Source organism: Mirounga leonina, unplaced genomic scaffold (genome assembly GCF_011800145.1).
Source record: "Mirounga leonina isolate KUSES-001 unplaced genomic scaffold, KU_Mleo_1.0 Mir_104, whole genome shotgun sequence".
NCBI lineage: Eukaryota > Metazoa > Chordata > Mammalia > Carnivora > Phocidae > Mirounga > Mirounga leonina.
The window spans coordinates 3209327-3232290 of record NW_023270231.1 but is presented as its reverse complement, the minus strand read 5'-3'; the positions used below and the strand labels follow the sequence as shown (position 1 = coordinate 3232290).

At 40.0% G+C, this 22964-nt stretch overlaps 1 protein-coding gene across 4 annotated transcripts in view; it reads left to right on the top strand.

The window, feature by feature from the left end:
- Window positions 1–16466, top strand: part of HAVCR1 (hepatitis A virus cellular receptor 1) — a 20848-nt gene extending 4382 nt beyond the window's left edge. For 2 of the 4 annotated variants that reach the window (XM_035013076.1, XM_035013069.1), the window contains exons 4-9: window positions 1988–2071; window positions 4501–4611; window positions 7152–7207; window positions 10473–10584; window positions 11532–11568; window positions 13790–16466. In XM_035013076.1, the coding sequence (XP_034868967.1) occupies window positions 1988–2071; window positions 4501–4611; window positions 7152–7207; window positions 10473–10584; window positions 11532–11568; window positions 13790–13904 (515 nt within the window). In that variant the 3' untranslated portion in view covers window positions 13905–16466. The remainder of the gene's footprint in view (window positions 1–1987; window positions 2072–4500; window positions 4612–7151; window positions 7208–10472; window positions 10585–11531; window positions 11569–13789) is intronic. The other 2 variants (XM_035013084.1, XM_035013094.1) reach the window with 2 other exon arrangements.
- The last annotated feature ends 6498 nt before the right edge of the window (window positions 16467–22964 follow it).

Sequence of the window (22964 nt, the reverse complement as noted above, 5' to 3'; positions counted from 1 at the left end):
TCTTTCTTTCTTTCTTTCTTTCTTTCTTTCTTTCTTTCTTTCTTTCTCTTTCTTTCTTTCTTCTTCTTTCTTTCTTTCTTCTTCTTTCTTTTTTTAATTAAGAGGAACTTGGTTTTGCAATCTCCCAACTTTTGGACTTGGTTTGTCTCTTTTGTGAAGACTAGTGACATAAGGGCAGTTCTGATGGAGAAAATAGATGACCATGGGGGAAATCATCTGTGGGAAGCAATTTAGGGAAGCCAAAAGAGGCTGGTGATAATCGTGTGCTCTAGACAGATGCAAGGAACAGCATGGGGAGAAAAGATCATGACTGCAACTTTTTTGGATTCATGAAATTTATTATTGGTTTTTCTGAATGTTAAGAATTGACATAGCCGAGAAATTAGTAGGACACTTGTGAAGTGCTTCGAAATTCTTTAATAGGTGGGCACTTACAAGGGCAGTGCTCTTGTCAAGTGGGAAGAGGGTCCTTAACTGAGCCAAGGAGACTGCCTCCAATAACCAATTCTTTGCTTAAGTTTGCTTGCTTTTTTCACCAGCTGAGCTTACTCTTCAAGCTTCTGTTCAGGCTTTTTTCCACTGGCATCTACAGTTAGTTTCCTTGCTTCTGCCTGGGGAAAATATTTGCCACTGAAGATACCAAGTTAATTAGGTAATTTGATTAGGTTACCTCCTCTTTATTGTTTCCCTTACTCTCCTTTGATCAGATTTTCTGCATATGTGCTTTTTCCCCTGTAGATTAGATTTTAAAATGGAAGGAGGGAATTGGATCGTACTCGCTAACTACACCTTAGATCAGGGTCAGTAGATCGAAGCCCCAGGGCTAGATCAGATTACAAAACAGGACTGCTGTTTTATACGTTTTTATTTGAGCAGCCATACCCATTTGATACATACATTGTCCACTGTGGCTTCCCCATAGGCAGAGTGGAGCAAGTGCTCCTGAAGCTTAAAGCATTTACTGTCTGCTTTCCAGACAGTAATTTTCCAGAAACTTTGCTGACCTCTGCTTTGGACTAATGCTTTGCATATAATAGACACAAATATTTGTTGAAAAAAGATTTTTCCTCCTCAGATTCTAAATTAAATTGGATCTTTCAGAAAGAAAGGTTTTCAAACCAACTGTCCCCTATTTACGTGACATGGGTTTTCTTTTGTAGTAAGTCAAGTAGAAATTTAAGGAAACTTTTTGCAGAGAAAAAAGGTGCCTAGTGAGATCAAAAGTATACATTCTTGATTCAGTCCTTCATTGGTTTGCTTTTGTTTGGGCTAACTTCTGGTTTTAGCTCCGTCTGGGTAGCCCTGACACATTCACTAAGTGATTTGGAATCCTGTACTGCTGCCGAATCTGGAAAGTGCCAGAGTCAATGTTACTAGCTGTTGTTACCTCTTAGGTGGGAAGGAACGCAAAAGGTCTAGTTTACCTTCTAACCAAATGTAGAAATCATCTGTGTGATTTATCTAGCATATGCTAATGGGTGTGAGTTAGTCCTCATTTAGGATGCAGGTCCCTCTTTTGGTATGCCTCCCTCAGGCCTGACTGGACTGAATGCTATTTATTTGGTAAGCATTCTAGGCCTGGGAACTACTGTTGAAGTCTTAGTCATTCACCACAGAGAGGATAAAGGCAGCTCCAGGTTCTAGACATTTTCCTTATCTCACAGATGTTTATGAAGATACAGAAATCTGATATGCATGACCGGTCTTTCAAAGTGCTTCAGTGCAAATCCCAGGTGACATTTTTCACCTCTGAACCCCCCCAAATATATCCTTTTAATGCAGCTGTTTCCTTTTTGCAAGTATGTCTTCAGAGCCCTCCTCTGTCACAGATTCTAGTTGACCAATGACAAGAACTCTGCGTTCAGGGAAGATCAGTGCCTAATTCTGCCCAGGGACAGTCTCTCATTGGTTGCATTAGTACGTGGATCCAGCTCTTGTTTCTTGCTGCTTGATTAATCCTTGCTTTCATGTTGGTTTCTAACTCCAGCTGAGGTCACCAATGTTCCAACGTCACCTAGGGTCTTTACCTCTACTTCTTCAATGCCAGCACCCACGCAGAACCTCAAGCCAGGTAAACAAATGTGTTTCTTGAGTCCAGAGGTCTTCTAATGAGATGTCGACCATCCAAGGCATTATGTTAAGGCAGAAGTACAATCTAGGCTAAGGGTTCTTACCTGGGTTCCAGACATGGGCTTCACAGGGTGAAGCCTGTGTGAAGCCCTGTGAACCCCTGTCCCAGATTATATGCACCCTTCTACATATAATCATTTTTAGAGCAAGGGAACTCATAGCTTTTGGTCAGATTCTCCAAGGCATTCATTATTAGCAACACCCCCCAAAAAGCGAGACCATTGATCTTAGACATCTAACAAGGGTGGAGTGGATTTGGCCCAGTTGAGCACAGGTTTTTGAGGCAAAAATAGGAATATCAGAGAATAAGGGTCAGGTTAATGAGATTCTGTCCTTACAAGGAGCTCTGAGTAGAGATCAGTTCGTCCATTCTGAAGCCAGATCTCCACTTGAGGATGAGATTTCAGTGAAGTTAACATTTACTCTGTTTCCTATGTGACAGGACCCATGCTAAGTGGTTTACAAGTATTATATTGCTTAATTCTTATGACAACCCCTATGCACTCTAGGTGTGATTCAATTCCATTTTATAGTTGTGGGAACTAAGGCACAGAGTCTAAAAGTTATATGGATAGAAACTACTCGAATCAGGATTCCTTCATGAATTTGAATTTTGGGCCTGTGCCCAAGTTGTTAAAGACTTGACTGTGCCTTCTGCCATGAGCACTGAGCTTATGTTCAGGTGAATTTGTCTTGATCTGACATCCTCACTGAACAATCCTTTATACGATTACCCTGTCTTCTCTGGGCAGTCAATCTACTTACACAGTTTTGCTTCCAGCAACCTTTAATTTATTTATGTGGCATGGAAATAGCAAAAGATGCTATTTATACTGATGAAAAAGTAAACATCAGATTAAAGACTTCAGGGATTTAGAATTTACACGCCTTTTTTTTTTTAATTCAGGCCACATGGTTCATACTTCAAACTTCTGATAAAGAAGAGCTTAGATTTAATACGAGTGGAGAATAATTTGACTTAAAGGTAGAGAAATAGCTTGCCATTCTGAGGACAAGGTTAGGTTCAAACCTATCTCTAGGATTAAAAAGATAACTTTTAGTGAAGATTCTTAAAGGTTCCAAAATTCTTTGACCCCTTGGGGTAACACTGGATTCTGAGGAATAACAGAGATGTCACAACCTCTTAGCCAGAAAAATCTGATGAAACATACTGATTTCCCCTGACTCCTATTGAACAATATGTATACTTAATCAGGAGGGATCTGAAGGATTCGGCTTTGAGCTGAATTTGGAAGAGAGGGCTTTAGGTTAAAACTGGGATTTTAGAGCCATAGAAGTTTGTAAGTAAAACAGCTCTGTTCATTCGAGGCAGCGGAACACACTAAAGAATCTGTTGACTTTCTCAATATTGATTTAGCTTTGTAATACTTAGTTTGTGCCTGCAAATGTGGGTGGATTAGTGGACATGGTTTGGTGAATATGCATGTTTAAAGCAAAGATTCGGAAGAAAGGTGTTGGCTTATATGTCCGTGTGACCTCCTCAGGGATAGTATTAATTGAGCCTTATCCTTGTCTTGATGGTTTTCTCATGAGTTTGAGTTAAGTTGAACAGGAAGGAGGTGCACGCTGGAGCAGATCCAACGTGGGGACATTTATCTTTACATCCACACTCTTCCTGTGCTTAGTGCCTCTTGTGTATACTAGTTGCCTAAAATATTCATGAAATGGTTGGATGTAAGGTTTTAGAAACAGGGAGAAAAGAAAGATGCCTGCTAAGACCCAAACTTGGAAAAAAAAAGTTAAGCCCAAGAGGTCTTTTGCACAGATCCAAGTTGAATAAAGTTTCTAATCACCTGACTTCATTGTATTATCCTGTTCTTAGTTCTTAACCAGAGCTACATCCTGTTATGGATTTGAGCATTAGAGAGAAGCAGGAAAATAGTTCAGAACATGAAAAAGGGTGATGTTGAAATGTGGAGGCCACTGTGGGGAAGGGAAAACAGAAAGACCAATGAAAGGCAAGAAAAGCCCAGGTTTGGGAATTCTTGTCCAGACAGCACCACTAACTTGCTCTAAAACTTGTGGTGCTCTAGGAGTAAAGTGTATAAAAATAAAATATTTAAAATGTTAATAAAATACACAGAGGCAAGTGATCAGTGCTGCATGTAAGGTGAGATATCTGACAAAAAATAAAGGAGTGATTTTAGAAAGGAAAGGGAAATTTCTAAGAGGAAGTTGGAAGGAATGAAAGTGGGTGGGTGCAAAGCATGCCTTCAGGGGATGGTTGAGTGTGGGCACTGCGGGGAAGTTGATGGTGATTCCTGATTTTAGTTTTGTTTTTTTCTCTTTGTTGGGGTGGGAATTTTCCTCTACAAAGAGAGCACAGCTCTTTCATTCTTTTCATTTCAGTAGCTACTTCATCTTTTACAGTGCAGACAGCAGGAACCCAGCCCACTGCGCCGCCACAGGAAACGAGCACAAGGCAACCCACCAATTCACCGTTGTACTCCTGCCCGACAGGTAACTTCATTTTCTTTCCTGGACACCTGGGCATACTCATGTTTGGGTAATCGTTGATGCATTGTTAAAAGACCACATTCTGAAAAAGGCAAATCTGACATGAATGCTCATACTGGCCACTCGAATCAGCCATGTGACTTGAGCAAGTGTCTTACTCATTTAGAATCTGTTTTTATCATTTGTGAAATGGATGGCATAACAACGATCTTGCTTTTGAGGATTAAATAGGGTGAAAACCCTAAGACATAGTTAAAAGGTGGTAAGTAATAGATACAATAGCAACTGCGACTCTTAGCTTTCAAAGTCCAGAATCCATATACCTGACTGGCCCAGGGAGCTTGTATGATTTGGGAACATCCACATGCATAATACCCACATGCAAAGCACTCTTTTTCTTATTCAAATGAACCACTCTTGACTCCAGACTTCTTAGTGGGCTTGCTCTCTTGGTCCAGAGCCATAAAACAGTTGAATCCAGCCCTCCATTATCCAGACCAAACTGGTCAACCATATTCATGCTTCATCGAAGACCCAGACCGCAAGTACATTTAGGAAGTTCCCCTGCTGCCCTGTGAGGCTTGCACATGGACATTTTGAGATGGGCTGAGGGCATCAGCACCACCACCAAGAGGCATATCTGCTCAGAATGTCTATTGCTTTCTCCATTTTTTTCCCACTGTCCCCGTTCTGGGCAGATCTCATATAATCTTTGTTTTTTGAAACCTAAGATTCACCTGTCTTTCCTGTGGTAGAGAAAGGTGATGCTAAATCCTCTCATTTGCCCCAGATAATTCTGTTACTCATGTTGGTGGTTTTGGGGAGTGCCACAGGCTGAACCCCTTTGTAATGTGGAGCTGGTTTATACGTGCTTGTGTCTGTGCTGAATCCAAACAAGGTCCAGCCTTGCAAGACTCCTCCTTAATGTCTGTGACTCATTGTGCTCAGGAGTTGCCAATCTGTAGGGGGCCCCCCTGCATGGCTTACCTTTTTGCCAATCATTCCTGGAAGCTGGTTAATTTAAAATGGACCTGCAGTGAGATTCACAGAGGGGCCTCTTCAGCTGGGATTAGATAATGAGGACATTTGGTTTTGAAAGTGGAATCCTTAGTGTGAACTGTTTCTGGGCACAAAAACAGAGTGAAAATAAATAGAAACACAAGGTAGCAGCAGTAGGAAGCAGACGTACTGCACACTTCTTGGGTTTGAGTGGGAAGTGCATCAGAGTAGGGAATCATAGGACTAAAACCTGGTCAAGGTAGAGCTTTCCAGAGTGGAACAGATATGGGAGCAGCTGTGGCCCCTATGACTTATGTGATCTTTGCCACCTTCGCTGTGTACCTGAGGGTCTCAAGCCAAATCCTTACTGTGCCTACGTCAGCCTTCAGCGAACTGAAGACTCACAGGAGCAAAGAATGTTAGTTGGGTCTGGAAGGGATTTTGGTGCTCATATGGCCCGCCACCTACATTGGATAGATGTGTGTGCCAGGCAACTGTCATACGTTATCTCACTTAATTCTTTGAAGGCAGGTCTCGTTGATTGCCATCGCTAGATTAGGGAGGCCCTATAGCTCTGCTTTAGAGACAGGCAGCTCCCAATTCAATGGCCAGCTACTAGCTGCATGCCCATCAGCAAGATGTGGCATGTGTCCCTGGATGTTAACGATGATAGAAGGATATGATGTTTGGGAGGTGCATTACACAGTGTCTCTCTCCCCACTGCTCCCTCCAATGTAACATAATAATTAATAAAAGCTAATATTTATCAAATATGATGTTCAGTCCTTTACTTACACCATCTAATTCGACAACTTTATGAGAGGGGTACTGTTATAGCTTGTAGTTCTAGCTATATTTACAAAATCGGTATTTCAAAACTCTAGTAAAGCTTGAACCATCGAAGCTTTAAGGTATAATATCCTTTTATATTAGGATTTTTGGCAATATAAGATTAATATTAGTTTCACAGCTGATATAACAGATATTTTATAAAATACTTCTGGATCAAAGTCTGGGCACATTGGCATGTAATGTAGGAGTTATATACCACTTGTTTTAGATCTCTTAGTACATTTTACTCACGTTCTGAATAAAACCAATGGAATATCCATTCGGAATAGAGTGGTCCTGATCTTTGGATGTACATGTGGCCTTTGGGGAACTCATTGACAGGTTCTTAGCTGGCATGAAAATATTGATTACCTACCATTAAGTGGCATTCTTAACCCAGTTCCAAAAATGGGCCTCTGTGATTCCCCTAAAACTGTAGGTAAAACTTTGTGTATATGTGCATTTTTTTTTCCATAAGGAAGACTGTCCATTTTTGAAGGGTCCAAGACAAAATGGTCAAGAAACAGAACCTTACAGGATAAATTAATACAGCTTAGTAACTTGGTATGACTTTTGCAATGTCTGCAGCATTTGGCCATATTATTATTCAACTTTTCATTCACCACCAGAAGGCAATGCGAATATATTTAGTATCTACAGTGAAAATTCAATATTTTTTGTAATTATAATTAATTTTCTTTCTTGTTGAGCAGATGGGAATGGCACTGTAACACAGTCTTCAGATGGCCTTTGGCATAGCAATCAAACTGTAAGCATTTTTCTTCCTACTTTATTAGCCAGATTCACTTGTATGTCTCCCTGGAAGCAAGTTACATTTAGAGATTATTTCTGTAAGACTAACCCAAAGATTGATTCTTTCTAGTTAAAATAAAAAAAGAAGAAAATAATTTGACTCAAATAGGGATACTTTAATTAATTTGAAAAGTTCATATAGGTAGGCTGGTTTGTTAGAGTTTGCCTGATAAACGACATATACATACCAAACATACTACAGACTTTCTCCTGGCCAAAAATTAGGAAGAAAGAATGAACTAATTCAAGAGAATGAGTTAACTAACCAAGGAAGACTTCAGTTATCATTAGGGAAATAACACACTTTGAATCAGTGGAGTGGAGGCCACCCAGAACAAAAATACTGTGTCAGCGAATGTGAGTTTGCTTAAGCAGATCCTCCCTCATATTCTTTTCTAACCCAGTTGCCATCCTTTATAGAAATTTTGAGGCCACTGTTGAGTTTTTCTATACATAAACCTCCCCATATGATGTCTTATTAAGGTATTAACATCTTAAATAAATTTGTGATTAAAAAAAAGATTTTATTTGAGAGAAAGAGAGAGTGAGAGAGAGCATGAGCAGCGGGGAGGGGCAGAGGGAGGAGCAGACTCCCCACTGAGCAGGGAGCTAAGCAAGGAGCCAGACATGGAGCTCAATTCCAGGACTCTGGGACCGTGACCTGAGCCGAAGGCAGACTTAACCGACTGAGCCACCCAGGCACCCCATATAAATTTGTGACTTTGAAAGATGTTCTTATACTTTTTCCACAGTGAGCTTGAGACAAATCTAAGGGGTCTTAGTCTCATGATGCTCATCAAAGTCTCATCTTTGCAAATAAGTTAGACAAATTTATCAATGGGACTTTTTCTTTTGGTTCCTCTGGGAGAAATAAGTTTCCTTTTAGTATGTGCAAATAACTCTCAGGAACAGCAAACAAAAAGAGTTTGAGGTATGAGAATAATCTTACTGGTCTCAAGTAGTGAGAAATGACAACACAGCCATGATAAGAGAAATTCAAGCTGAGGCATGGTGGGGTTATTTAGCGTGGGGTCAAGTGGCTTTATGTTGTATACATCAGTGACAATAAGAACACTACATAGGAGAGATATAAAAATTTTGAACAACTTATGTGGCATGGACACTGATTGATCTAATGGATATGGGTTGACTTACTGAATGTTGGAACTGCCACTGTGTGCATGATTCTTCTATTGCTATGTGGCCAGACCTATGCTGGATTAAAAAAAACAAAACAAAAAACCCTTCTGAGTGGTGAGATTGTTCTTGACCTCAGTTACCTATAGACAGGTATGTTTAGCAGCAAGTAGAAGCAGTTTAGAAGCAAGTTCACAACAGGCAGCAGTGAAATCATGGGCGTTCTGTGTCTTGGCTCTGAGGATGTTGAGAGATATCCCACATATCTTGAAAACATGCAGCATATATTTTGACCCAGTAGATCAGCTTTCTGGACTCTATTTTAAGGAGAGAATTGAACAAGTACATGAAGATGTATGAGAAAAGATGTTCATTGTTGCTATTTATAATCATGAAAATGTTAAAAACAACTTAAATGTTTAATAGTAAGAGATTAATTAGTCAATTCAGTGTGCCTGCATACTGCCATTAAGAATGCAGTCACTGCAGTGCATTTACTGACATGGGAAGACAGTTACTACTGATTAAGGGAAAAAAGCAATTGTTAAAATAGTGTGTGTGTATGTGCGCGCGCGTGCATGTGTGGTAGCATATATTGAATATAGTAATTGTTTATGTTAAGAAAAACACTAGGAGGATAAAATTCTAGAAGAGTATATAATGAAAAATGGTAATAGTGTTTGTTCTGGATGTTAGGATTATGGTTTTTTTAGTTTTCCTTTTTTCATGCTTAGCTGCACATTCTAAAATGAACATGTAGTGTTCATGTCATATTTTTAAAAATGAAAGCAAAGCCTCCCTCCTGCAGCCCCATGTTCCATCTAACCACTTTACTGCCCATTGATAAGGTAATGATAGCACAAGCTCTTCCATCCCAGACCCTGGCTGTTTCCCCTTTGAGCCCAAACACTAAGTACTTTCCCTTATCCCTATCTTCCTCATGGTATTATCAGGGGGTACCTAAAAGTACCTTTCCCAAGAACCCTGTTTAATCTGTAGTTGACAGACACAAACACAGAGGTTCAGAGAGGCTGAATAACTTGTCCAGGGTCACACAGCAACTAAGTCGAAGAGAGGAGATCCTGACTCCAGAGATTAAACTTTTATGCAGGAAGAGACTTGATCCTTCTCTCTGATCTTTTCTGTTAAATACTGACCCTCTGGGATCTCTTTGGGATTAGAGCTAAGCTATGTAAAAGGGCTGAGAGTGATGCTTGGCGTATTTCAGGCTTATTCCAGAAGGTGGTGATCCTTTACAAACTGCACTAAGATGTTTAAACAAATTTCTGCATCTCTACCCAATTGACAGCATTTCAGGTTGGTTGTTAAAGAGGGCCATGTCTGTGAGCACCTACTTTCAAGTCCATTTATGTAGACAAAGGGTCTTAAATTATAGCTTAAAAAAAAAAAGGACTATAATCAAGGACCAATTTCAATAACTGAGCATATTCAGGTAACATCACTAGGTCAACTTATATATGACAAAAATTATGTTTTCTTTTTTAATATCAGGATATATTTATGGAAATAGCTTATTGATTTTTAAAAATATGTATAATTTACATATAATAAAGTACACCCATTTGAAGTGTACAGTTTGAGTTTTGAGAAATGCATACACCTTTGTAAATACCACCCACTCAAGATACAAAACATTTTGACCATCCCCAAATACATTTTGAATTTTAAATGGTCTTTGAATTTCACCATATGGTTATAACCTTGGATCACTTGGTCTTATCTATCTTGAGCCAGAAATAGCCAAGGGCCAACAAAGATAAATGGTCCAAGTACATTATTTTAGGGAATTTTTTTTTTTTTTTTTAGAGAGGGAGAGAGAGAGCATGGGTTGGCTAGGTGGGGAGGGGGCAAGTAAAGGGGCAGAGGGAGAGGGAGAGAGAAAGAATCTTAAGTAGGCTCCACGCCAAGCTCGGAGCCCAATGTGGGCTCAATCTCATAACCCTGAGATCATGACCTGAGCTGAAATCAAGAGTCACATGCTTAACTGACTGAGCCACCCAGGGGAATGTCTTCTATCCATAACTCTAACAAGATGCTTTTCTGATCCACCGATGTTTCCTTAGTATGTGTCGCTGGCACAAAATCCATGGATGACCACCAGTAAGGGACTCTACATTGGCATCTGCATTACTGCTGTGGTATTGCTCGCTGTGTTGGTTGTCGTGATTACCAAAAGTAAGTTATTTCAGGATTGTACCTAAGGGAACAGAGCAAGGGGTCTTCGAGGCAAACTGCCATGTGATTGAGATTTCACATAAATTTCTGTTTCCTAAACTGTGCTCTTTTTTTAAATTATTGACCTACAAAGAGAAAGATGCAATATAAATTCTCCAGACGTGGAATTAAATATTAAGAAATGAGAATGTTTTGGGTAGACTTGGGATTTGGAAGGCAACAAACCATATATGATTTGTTCACTCCTTTTCCACTCCCCTCAAGAACCAGTTTTTGTCCCCATGAGGAATGATGTTGTTGAGTTTTATAAGACCCATTTAACAGGAGAGGCAAATGAAACATTGGAAGGGAAACTGACTTCAGGGCTAGGGCTAGAAGCAGGGCTTCAAAAGGTAGCCATCCAGCTGTTGTGTTTGGGTGTATTGTGTGCGTGTGTGTGCGTGCATGCGTGATGTGTGTATGGGGGTGTGTGTGTAATGTGTGTGTGATGTGTGTGTGCATGGTGTGTGGTGTGTGTGTGTGATGTGTGTGTGTGGCGTGTGTGTGTGTGTGCGGTGTGGTATGTGTGTGTGTAGCCTGTCTACTATGAAAGAGCCACAATCATTCATTTCTTAAAAATGGTATTTAATTATTAATAATTACATTAAAAGTAAGCCTGAGCATCTGGGTGAATATACTAAACCATTCATGAAAATGAAATACTTTATACTCAGAAATTTGTTTGCGTCTTACTGATTCAAAAGGAGTTACCTGAGTAACTTGGGAATTGTCCGGTCTGGTTTTTTTTTTTAAACATTCTTTCTTCTAAATTTATTTTTTCAGGCTCTAGCTCTGTACAGATTTTGTTCATAGGAAAGTAATAGAAATAATATACTTGTTTGAAAAAAGATCTCATAAACTCTTTGGCCAATGTGTTTAATTTTCTTTTCAACTCCTCTCCAATTTAGAATACTTATGCATAAGAAACAAGCTGGAACAACTAAAGTAAGTTTGAAAGAGTTTGTGTCAATACCTTTTGATATTTCTACTCTACCAAAAATAAAGAAAAATCTCTCTCTGTCCTCTTTTTCTCCTAAACTCTTCATTTTATACCCTAGATCCTGAAAAGTCTAGCTTAATGAGCACCTCTATTGTTATCCACAACTTCTAGTGATATTTTTAGCTATCTATATTTCTCTGGAATTGTCCCCTAACTGCTACAGAAGGAGCATCTCAGTCTTAATCTCTTAGAGCAAGAGATCACAAATTTTGTTTGATGGAACATTTGAATGCGTTGTTTGGTTTGTTCTTTAATTTCATTCAGTGCTTTGTTTATTGAATGTTTATTGAATGTCTACTATATTTCAAAGAGATGAACAAAACAGAAAACACATAAGCAAATAAACAGAGTCCTTTTAATGCTTCTAGACAAATGCCATGGGGGAAAACAGAGCAAGGTAATGGGCTATTTGAGGGAGTCCTGAAGGAACGGAAGGCAGCTCTGCAAAGATCTGGAAGAAGACAACTCCAGGCTGAAGAAGTGCAAAGGCACTGTGATGGGGCAAATGCCTTCAGCTCTCCACAGTTCCTGTCTTCCCCTGCTGTTCCATTCCCAGCCTGTTCTGCTCATTTGCATTGGTTATCTGGCCTCATAGGCATTGGAATTTACAATTTTTGTAAATCCACCCTACTGCCCAATTAAAACTTAAATCCCCTTTACTTGCATATGGCCTGTGGTCTTCTGCTAGAATAGTTACATTAGTAGGAAGCCACTACTTACTTCCAAATCCAAGTAGCTTGCTTCATTTGGTACAGCTTGGGCTTTAAGCAAGGTCTTTGATTCAAAATCCATCCCTCTTAGATTGCCACACATTATTTCTAGTGCTCTTTCATTGGATGTTTGCACACAGTCTTTCCTAGATCTGAGTTAATTACATGAGCCAATCTGCTGAATGCACCTTGAACAATGCCCAATGCATTGTAAGTGCTCCGTAAATCCTGGTTTTCTATTATTGCAGTTACGCTTATTGCAGCAATACACCCAAAAGATGGGCGCTATTATTCTCAGCGTACAGACTGGAGAACAGGTTTAGAAGTGTTAAGTGACATCCAAAGTCACACCACACAGCAGTTAAAAAACTCAGTCTTAGGTCTCTTAAAGCCCCACACCCATACTTATAGAAGTTTTTGACTATGTGCTTCCAAGAATGGAAGAAAGAAATTGTTCCTAACAGGCAGAAAAGCATGGAACGTAGCATCTGTTTAGCTGATCTCTGTTCTTTCACTGCTAACTTTTCCTAAAGGCTTTTTATCACCTAATCATAAAAGAAAATAGTTACTGTAGAAAATCTTATGAAATATATAAAAAAACCAAGAACAAAAAACCCTGAGCATTCTTCGTAACTTTACTTTTTTCGTTTTTTTTTTTTTTTTTTTTTTTTTTTTTTTTGCAGTTATATCACACTGACTCATTTCAAGCTCCTGACACCTAACCTGTTCTCACACATGTGTGAGTGGTCACTTAAAGATCAGAGCTGAGTGAAGCCTCAGTATGTTCCATTTTCATTTCTGGGCAGGCTTAAGTAATAAAAACAGGTACTCTCTACCAATTAGAAAACAGCAGCTGTATCAAAATGGCACACATGCCCTTTCTGTACACTTACTGTATGAGTGTATGTGTTACGAACGTTGTCTAACCCATGGCTTTCAAATTCGGATCATTAAGATACTATGTTTTCTGTAAGATTTCTGACACCCTCATCCAGTACACACTTAGTGAAGCAATACTATTTTGCTGTATCCAGTATGTTCGGATATATTTTGTATTCTGTGTATATCCTAAATGCAGGTTGTAGACTGCTAGATAGATTTAATGACCCTCTCTGGAAGAGTACAATCCACAGTTAGAAAACCAGCAACCAAACCATTTCTTAGTTACCCTTGAGAATAGGCATCTTGATTGAGGACTTCAATTCGATGTCTGACACCACTCTTCTTAGATTTTCAATTTTTGTATTCTATTGCATGAGTTTTCTCAAGGAGAATACTTAGGTTTTCTACCTGCTTATTAGACTCTCCAGCCACTTAATATGGATCTCCTATTCACTATTTCATAGGGCTCTGGGAGTTGCAAATACTAAACCTTGCCTGCATGTACATAAATGTGCTCATCATACTTTAGAAGTGGTCTGCTTTTCCTTAAAGACTCATGTTATTCTTTCTGTAGCATGGTTTCATTGAATGACCCTCGGACTGGAGCTTTGCAAAGTGCAGCTGAAGTGGGTGTCCGAGCAGAAGACAATATCTACATTATCGAGGACAATCTTTATGTCATGGATTAAGACCCAGTGGCCTTCTGAGGATTTATGTCCTTGGCTTCAGAAGACAGTGACAAGATATCACCATGTCAGAGTTCTTTTAAGCTCTAGAATGATTTTTCTGTCAATTTCCAATGATATTCCAACATGTCAGTTATGTTGGGTAGAGTGACTTTGGTTCATCTGTGTACAGTCTACCTCATTGGTCACAGAGTTTTAATTTTTTGTGCTAAAACTTGTTCAGGCTTTCTCCCAAACATGAACATATTCTCACTGGTGAGACAGGAGAAGAACTACCACCTTGGTCACCAAAGCTGTCAAGAAGAGCAGACTAGGAGTTAAAATCAGTAAATCTGATTTGAGACTTAAAGGACTTCACTTGGAAGCATTTCATGATAATCTCTTGTTTTTTACCTTGTAACTCCCAATGTTACATTTCTTAGGTTCCCCAAGGCTTTCAAATCACAGGGGTACACAGGTCTTTATTTCCCCATGGGGAAATAGAAGTGAATGTGATTTCACCATTATAGGTCAATATGATTTCTCATGGCTCTGGAAATATACCATATTAAGGCTTTCCTTGGACCCAAAGTGGGTATTTTAGCAGTTAGGAGAAACTAGGGTAGTAAGTGGGCAAAGTAGATACCAGGGAAAGATAATCAGTTGCCATATGATTTATTGCATGCTATTTCTGCTACATCTGTTCCACAGTTCCAAGCACTTGTATAGACAATTGTCATGCTCTCTGAACTAATTTTTAGAATGAGGCAGGGCAGAAATAAATAGAAGAAAAAAAGGGAGAAGGCTAAAAGGCTTCCTCCTTTAGAATAGTTACTTTGCAAATATAATAGTGTTGTTTGAGAGTGTCACTAGTTTGAATCAAAATTCTAAATTGTCCTCAAACCCCTGCAATTTTTAAAATTGTTTTGGAAAGATGAAGGGTGGTTTTTGTTTTTTTTTAATAGCAAACCAGTTCCAATGCTATTCCTTTTTTCACAGTTCAATTAAATTTTTGGTTTTTCCAAGAGTTAAACAAAGGCTAATGGCGAGGATATCTGTGGTCACCAGAAGCTTTGCTACGTGAACAGTTGAGGAGGCTGGGTATTAATTTCAATCTGAGTACACCCTGAAATAACTCCTGCTTAGGGTTCAGAGTTACACCATAGTGGTCTAAGAGGGCAGGATGTTAGTTTATTTCTGAAGACAACATCTTTGACATTGTTCTGCAGAGTCCTAGGAAATGGACAGGACCTCTGAATAAAGGTTATATGGGCAAATAAGATTGTTAAACATGCTATACTGGGTTTTCTAAATGGGGCCAAGACCTGATCTGGCCCAGGGCATTTTGTTTAAACTGTAGTGTTTTTCTTTTAAAATTCAAGATAACATGCATGAACATGGAGCTCTCAGATTAAAGCCTGGATTTGTAGCTTCTCTGGAAAGACCTGGCAACATTGGATGGAATCCCTACATTGTCAGGGCCCCATTAAATGGTGCTACATCCCTTCTGCCCCTAGTCCTCGCCTTGCCTGCACACACACACGTTTGTTCCCTGCTTTGTGACTGGGACTTTGAATTTATGACAGCCCTATTCTCCATTCCCTTCCTGGAGATTTATAATGCCACATTAAAGTTCTGGGAGTCTGGTTAATTCTGTTAATCCAGCATTTTCAAAATTTGCTTGAAACCCATGAACATGGTGACTCCTGGCCTATCCAGTAGCATTCTGTGAAACAATATATAAGGACATGTGGGAAAGGAGGTGGTACACAGAATTAGGACTAGGACCTGAGTTCTAGTCTTAACTCTCAACAGAAACACTGGATGACATTAGGGTAAATCTTTCTTGTTGCCTACATTTTCTAATCTATCAGGAATAGGGTGAATCTTTCTTGTTGCCTGCATTTTCTAATCTATCAAGCATAATTATGTCCATAATTATATTGGTGTGTAGCAGTAATTCCAATGACACGTTACTTCAAGTCTTTGGAAAGTAGAAAACACTACAGAAATACAAAGAGCTTTTTTTTTTTTTTTTTTTTGGTTGAGTTTGCAGTAATAGATTTAGCCTTAGCGCTCAGTAAATAATTTCAATGGTGTTGCATTCATATGTCTTTTGCTATATGGTACTTTTTTGGGGGTGGGTGGGTGGGAGTAATGTATCTTTTTTGGAAAAGTTGATATTGGGTAATTTGGCTAATTTTATACTGTAGAAAAATGTGTACTGTAGAGGATGAATAGGTGGGAAGAGGAAGGGGAGGTATTTAGTTAATACTTAATTCTTTTCTGTGACTATATCCATCTTGTAGAATGCATTGACTTTTGTTTTCAATCCTTTGAGACAATTGAGGTTCCATTTTCTATAATCTGTCTTGAGACATTAGGACACTGGTGTAAGTAAGATATTTAAACTTGGGAAATTTTGTACGTCTCCAAGAAGTAGCAGAACCAAGCTTTCACTAATGGCTAATCACTAATCACTAAGATAATTTTGTGAGTACATGAAAGTATGAGGGACTCTTTGTGACTAGTTTCATTTGTAGGTACACTCATTAATAAAAGAGATTTTTGTTTTCATTTTGAAAATTGACTTGTTGCTTTCTCAGCTTCATCTGTTAGTTGGAGCCTGGCATCTTCAACTTGCTGTGGACTCCCAGGAAAAGGGCAAGTGGGGCAAGATTTAACTCCAGTTCCTGAGGAGCTCCAATTTAGTAGGGGAAAAAACCCCCAAACTATCAATTCTGGTACTAATTAATATGGAGGGGAAAAAGAAGATGGTGGTAGCTGGGCTTCTCAACTATGGCATTTGGGGCCAGATAACCCTTTGTTATGGAGGTGGTCCTGTGCATTGTAGGATATTTGGCAGCATCCCTGTCCTCTTCCCACTGGGGGAGACAGTTGGGCCCCTCCAGTTGCAACAACTATAAGTGTCTCCTGAGAGGTACTATCACCTCTGGTTGAAAGCCACTGAGAGAGAGACCTGGAGGATGTGGGTGTTGTGGGGAGTGGGGTCACTTTGGCTGGGTTGGTTGGTCAGGAGCTGCCTCTGAGTAAGAGGTGACATTTAAGTTGAAACCAAATAAATGTGTAGGCAGCAGCCTCTTCAGGGAGTCCGCCAAATGCAAAGGCCCTGCGTCAGGAAGAAGCTTGCATATTGAGAGAGTGAAAGCAGGGTGTGTTCTGGGGACTGGAAACCAGTATGGCTGCAGCAGTCACCCCCCAGAGGACTGGCAACAAATGGCGCTGGAGAAGTGGGCACAGTAACTGGCAAGATGCTGGGTGGAAAGGGCTCTACGAACACATCTGTGGGAGGAGTCCCACTCTTGGAAAACAATTGCATATTTGGGATTAAACCTGCTATCCATCACCAAATTATATTGTAAAGTGCCTTAATGTGCTTCAGTGACACTGTTCTCAGATCAGACCTTACCAGTTAGTTTGGTTGGGGTAACAGGAGAAGGGGAAGGAGAGGGGAAGGGAGATGCATCCTGGCAGTGAGGTGCTTCCTACAGGGCTGTGTGAGGGCACCCAGGCCTAGCAAGAGGCATCCTGGAAGAATGGGGATAGGGTGCCAGTTTGACTCCTATCACCCTGGGCCTGGCAGCGGCTGGACCCACTCCTCCCAAACTTGCTGCTTTCAGTGGTAGGGTGGTGCAGGGGCGCCTTCAGCTGGCCCATAAGAAATTTTTAAAATAGTTAGGTTTTGATGTGTGTTTTTGGAAAACAGTGCATTAAAATTGTGATGTAATGGATATTGTTTAGGATGACTACAATTTTACAGTTCATCTAAAACAACTTGAGTCAAATAGCCAAAGGGGCAATGTGAGGATAGCAAAGGTCCTGTAGATGCATGAAGTCAGGGAGGCAATAGGTTAGATCAGCTGGGAGGTTATTAAAATATGGACTCCTGGGCCCTATTCCTAGAGATTCAGATTCGTAAGACAGGTGGGACCTAAGTATTTATTTATTTTTAAAAGCTATATTTATTGATTTGAGGGAAGTTGAGGAGGGGCAGAGGGAGAGGGAGAGAGAATCTCAAACAGACTCTCCACTGAACACAGAGCCCGATGTGGGGCTTGATTGCAGGACCCTGAGATCATGACCTGAGCCAAAATCAAGAGTCGGAAGCTTAATCGACTGAGCCATTCAGGTGCACCTAAGTATTTTATTTTTTGTTTGTTTAAATTACAGAAGACAGGCTACTACAAATTATTTCACATTTCAACCAAAATACTCAGATTTCATGAAAGAGTATGTAGAAATAAGAGCATGTAATTGTCCTTCTTTTCTACCTATTTCAGAAGTGACTCTCAGGAAATGAATGCAGCAACTTTAGAATGGATGGGTATTTTGATGCCAGTTTTGAGGATAAATAAAATTCCTCAGAGTCCCCCACATATAGGAAAACCATAAGAAATGTAGGGGAGGCATATCTACACTGCATTTCATAGCCTAGTTTGTGCAGAACTGTTTCTTCTGGGTTCATAATGCTCTCCAGAAGGAAAGAAATAACAATTTGTCATTTGTTCTTCCCCTGGTCAAGGTCTTTCGTCACTTGATTGTGGGCTGCTTTAGATACACATCCTCCCAAGACCTGGTTTCTTCTTTGGCTCTTGATGGCCTAACAGAAGGGCAGTCCTCCACCCACAGCAAAGGCAATGACAGGCGACAACAACAAGTCGCTTTGATGTGGCATGTGAGCATGGTGTACATAGGGCTGTGGGAGAGTCTCATCATTAGGACTCCCAGGAATCTAACTGTAAAGTTCCCTTGGGCCTCTGGAGGGCCCTTCCAACTCTGACTTAGAGTCTTTGGTTGCCATTAGTGTCTTTCCCCACTCCCTCCCGTCCTTCCCCCACAGGGCCATCAGTATAATCTAAAACACCGAGATCTGATTGTGTAGCATGTTAGCCGAAAAGCTCCCACTGCTCACCAGCGGGTAGAAGTTCCACTTTGTCATAAGCCCTTCCCCAGCTTCCTTGTCTGCCTCGCGCAGCCCCTCTCTGCTGTGCTCCAGGGGATAGAAATGCCTCGGATACCCACTCTGTACTCTGTAGGTCAACTCATCTTCCAGGAACACTTGTCTCCTTCCTCTCCACTGGCTATGTTATCCTTTAAGGCTCAGCTCAAGGGTTACCTCTTCAGCTTGTCTGGACTCCATCCTTCTCGACAGTTTTATGAATACTTCTGTTCAGCCCTTTTGCTCACTCAGGGAATATAGTGGAGTGCCTCGCCAATGCCAACCATGGTGCTCACGCCTAGCCCAGCACCTTATTCTGCATGATGCCAGGACCCTCCCTAGCATGTGTGGCATCTTTGAGTGAATTAGAAACAGGCTCCCTCTTCCTCCTGGCTGACACGGCTCTGAGCCAGGGCAGAGACCTGTCAAATGGAGCCTGTACAAACTACAACCAAAAATAGTGACCCTATAACTCAGTCCTTTGTATTAAAGGTGTTTGGTTGATAATGCTTTTTTTTTTTTTGATAATGCTTTTTATACTGAGTTCTTTGAGGGAAGTATCTAGTTTCTTAGCGCCTAGCATTCACATGTAGGTGCTTAATACATATCTGAGAACAGGAATGAATAAATTGTCTGAAAGAACATTTCCTAGAACCTTCCTGTATGTGCTGGGATGGGGTGGGGAAGGGAAGAGTGTCTTTAAAACTCGTTTATGAGATAGAAACAACTCTTTTCATATGACTGGCTGGAGTGTAGGAGTCTCTGTGAATCTCAAGGACTCTCGGAGACCAATAATTTGCAACCTTGGCTATAAATTATAATCACCTGCAAAGCTTGGCCAACCTACTTGTGCCCCAACCAATTGAATCAGAATTTCAGGAGGCGGGGGCCCAGATGTTATAGTTCTTCAATCTCCCCAGGTGGTTTCAATGTACTTTTGAGGTTGCGAACCACTGACCTAGAGAGAGGGGGAGGGAAAATGATAGCATGTTTTCTTGTTCTGTGTGACCAGTGCTCTGGAAAACATGACACAGTACAAACTAAAACAAGAAAATATCAACAATGGGCTGGGGCAGGTGAACAGCCAAGTAGGAAAGGGCATGCCGGTGGGTTAACAGCAGACCTGTCCTTCCTGGCTTCCATGGCAACAGCATTATATTGGCAGCCCTGGGAATGAGAAGTCTGGATGCTGCCACGCTTTTGTAAAGCTTCTTAGGAAGTTGGCCCATGGCTGTCTAGCTGACTGTCCCTGGGCCTCCTAAGAACTAAATGTTTTCTTTCACAAGTTGTAAAAATAAACAAAGAAGAAAATCCCCTTCGGCCTGTGAGGAAATGCTCTAAGGTAACCTTTGTTTTGTACTATGGATTGCTGAGATGGGGTTTGTTCTATCTGGCAGTTCCTGCACCTTGGATGATGGCCGATTCACACATTTCTCAATAGACTATTTTTTTTTTTAGAGCAGTTTTAGGCTCACAGCAAAATTGAGCGGAAAGAACAGAGAGTTTCCATATAAGCACCCTCCTCTCTCCTAAACATGCATTCTCCACCATCAACAGCTCTCCCCAGTGTGGGACATTTGGTACAACTGGTGAACCAACACTGACACATCATTATCAACTGAAGTCCATAGTTTACATGAGGGTTCACGTTTTGCTTTGTGCATTCTGTGGGTTTGGGAAAAGGTATAAGGACGTGTATCACTGTCATAGTATCATAGAGAATAGTTGTACTGCCCTAAAAAGCCCTTATGTCCCACCTCTTCATCCCTCACTCCCTCCAAACCTGGAACAACCACTAACTTTTTTTTGGTCTCACCTTTTCCAGTACATTATGTGGTTGGAATTGTATGGTATGTGGTCTTTTCAGATTCACTTCTTTCACCAAGCAGTATGCATTTAAGGTCCCTCTATTTCTTTTTGTGCCTTCATAGCTAATTTCTTTTATCGTGGAATAATAGTTCATTGTTTTGATGTACCACAGCTTGTTTATTCATGGACCTTTTGAAGGACATCTTGGTTACTTCCAAGTTTGGGCAGCTATGAATAAAGTTGCTATTAATATTCACATGCAGGTTAAGGAACATATTTGATGGATTGCATGGTAAGAGTAGGTCTAGTTTTGTAGGAAACTATTAAACTGTCTTCCAAAGTGGCCATTTTGCAGTCCTGTCAGCAGTGAATGAGAGTTCCTGAGGCTCCACATCCTTGCCAAGCAGTTGGTGCTGAACTTCAGCCGTTCTAGTAGGTATGTAGTAACATCATTGTTTTAGTTAGCATTTCTAATAACATATGATGTTGAACATGTTTTTATATGTTTATTTGCCATCTATGTATCTTCTTTAGTGAGGTGTCTATTCAGATATTTTGACCATTTTATAATCAGGTTGTTGATTTTCCTACTATTGAGTTTTAAGAGTTATTTGCATATTTTGCATTTTGCATTTGGTCATAACAGATACGTCTTTTGCAAAAATTTTCTCCCAATATGTGGCTCGTTTTCCCATTCTCTTGACAGCGTCTTTTGCAGAGCAGAAGTTTTTAATTTTAGTGTAGTCCAGCTTATCATTGTTTTCCTTACATGGATCATATCTTTGGTCTTGTATCTAAAAAGTCATTGCCATACCTAAGGTCATCCAGATTTTTCCCTACATTATCTTCTAGGAGTTTTATAGTTTTCACTTTATATTTCAGGCTATGATCCATTTTGAGGATTTTTTTGAGGGCATAGGGTCTGCATCTAGATTTGTTTTTTTTGCCCATGAATATCCAGTTGTTTCAGCACCAATGGTTGAAAAAACATTCCTTTCTCCATTGAATTGCCTTTGCTCCTTTGTCAAAGAGCAGATGACTGTTATCTGTGTAGTTGTTTTTCTTGGCTCTCTATTTTGTCCATGTATTTATTTTTCTATCCTCTGGTTAATGGAACACTGTCTTGATTGCTGTAGATTTATAATAAAGTTGAAATTGGGTAGTGTCAATCCTCCGACTTTGCTCTTCAATATTATGTTGACTACTCTGGGTCTTTTGCCTCTCTCTATACAGAGAGAATCAGTTTGTCAATATCTACAAAATAACTTTCTGGGATTTTGATGGGATTGTATTGAGTGTCTAGATCAAGTTGGGAGGAACTGACCTCTTAACAATACTGAGTCTTCTGATCCATGAACATGGGATATCTGTACATTTATTTAATTCTTTGATTTCTTTCATCAATTTTGTAGCTTTCCTCATATATATCTTATACGAATTTTGTTAGATTTATACCTAAGTATTTCATTTTTTTGGTACTAATATAGATGGTTTTATGTTTCTAATTTCAAGTTCCAATTTTTCATTGCTGATATACAGGAAAGCAATAGACTTTGGATATTAATCTTGTATCCTTCAATCTTGCTGTGATGGCTTATTCCAGGAATTTTTTTTAGGGGGGTGCAATTCTTTGGGATTTCCTATGTGGACAATTATGTCACATGTGAACAAAAGAGTTTTATTTCTTCCTTCCCCATCTATATACCTTTTATTTCTTTTTCTTGTCTTTTTCCATTGGTTAAGACTGCCAGTATGATGTCGAAAAGGAGAGGGCATACCTTGCTTTGTTCCTGATCTTAGTGGAAAAGCATTTAGTTTGGGCTTTGAACAAGGACCATGACTATGGAACTTTATAAGAGGTCTTGCTATATGTACATTCCATTCTTATCTGTATCTCTGGTCTTTTGCTTTCTTTTGGAGCCTTCCCCTCTGCCTGTGAGCATAAGAAACAAAAGCCCCTAACAACTTTCCCTTGACCCCTTAGCAACTTTCCCTTGACCCCTAAGCAAACTCTTCTTTCTCTTTCCTTTACTTCTGAGCCAAACTTTTCTGTTCCAAATATCCATTTCCCTGCCTCCTATTTACCCTTTAAACTAATGCAATCTGGCTTCTGGCTCCAGTCCTCCAATGAAGCCATTAAGCAAAAGTTCAATATAAGTGCAGAAGCTATTTCTTAATCTTTATCACACTTGACCTTTTGGTAGCATTTGACCCCACTATCTAAACCATACTTCTTAAAACTTTCTCTTCCTTTTGCTCTCAGGGAGCGATACCATTTATACTGATTTTCTTCCTATTGTTCTATGTTTGTTCTT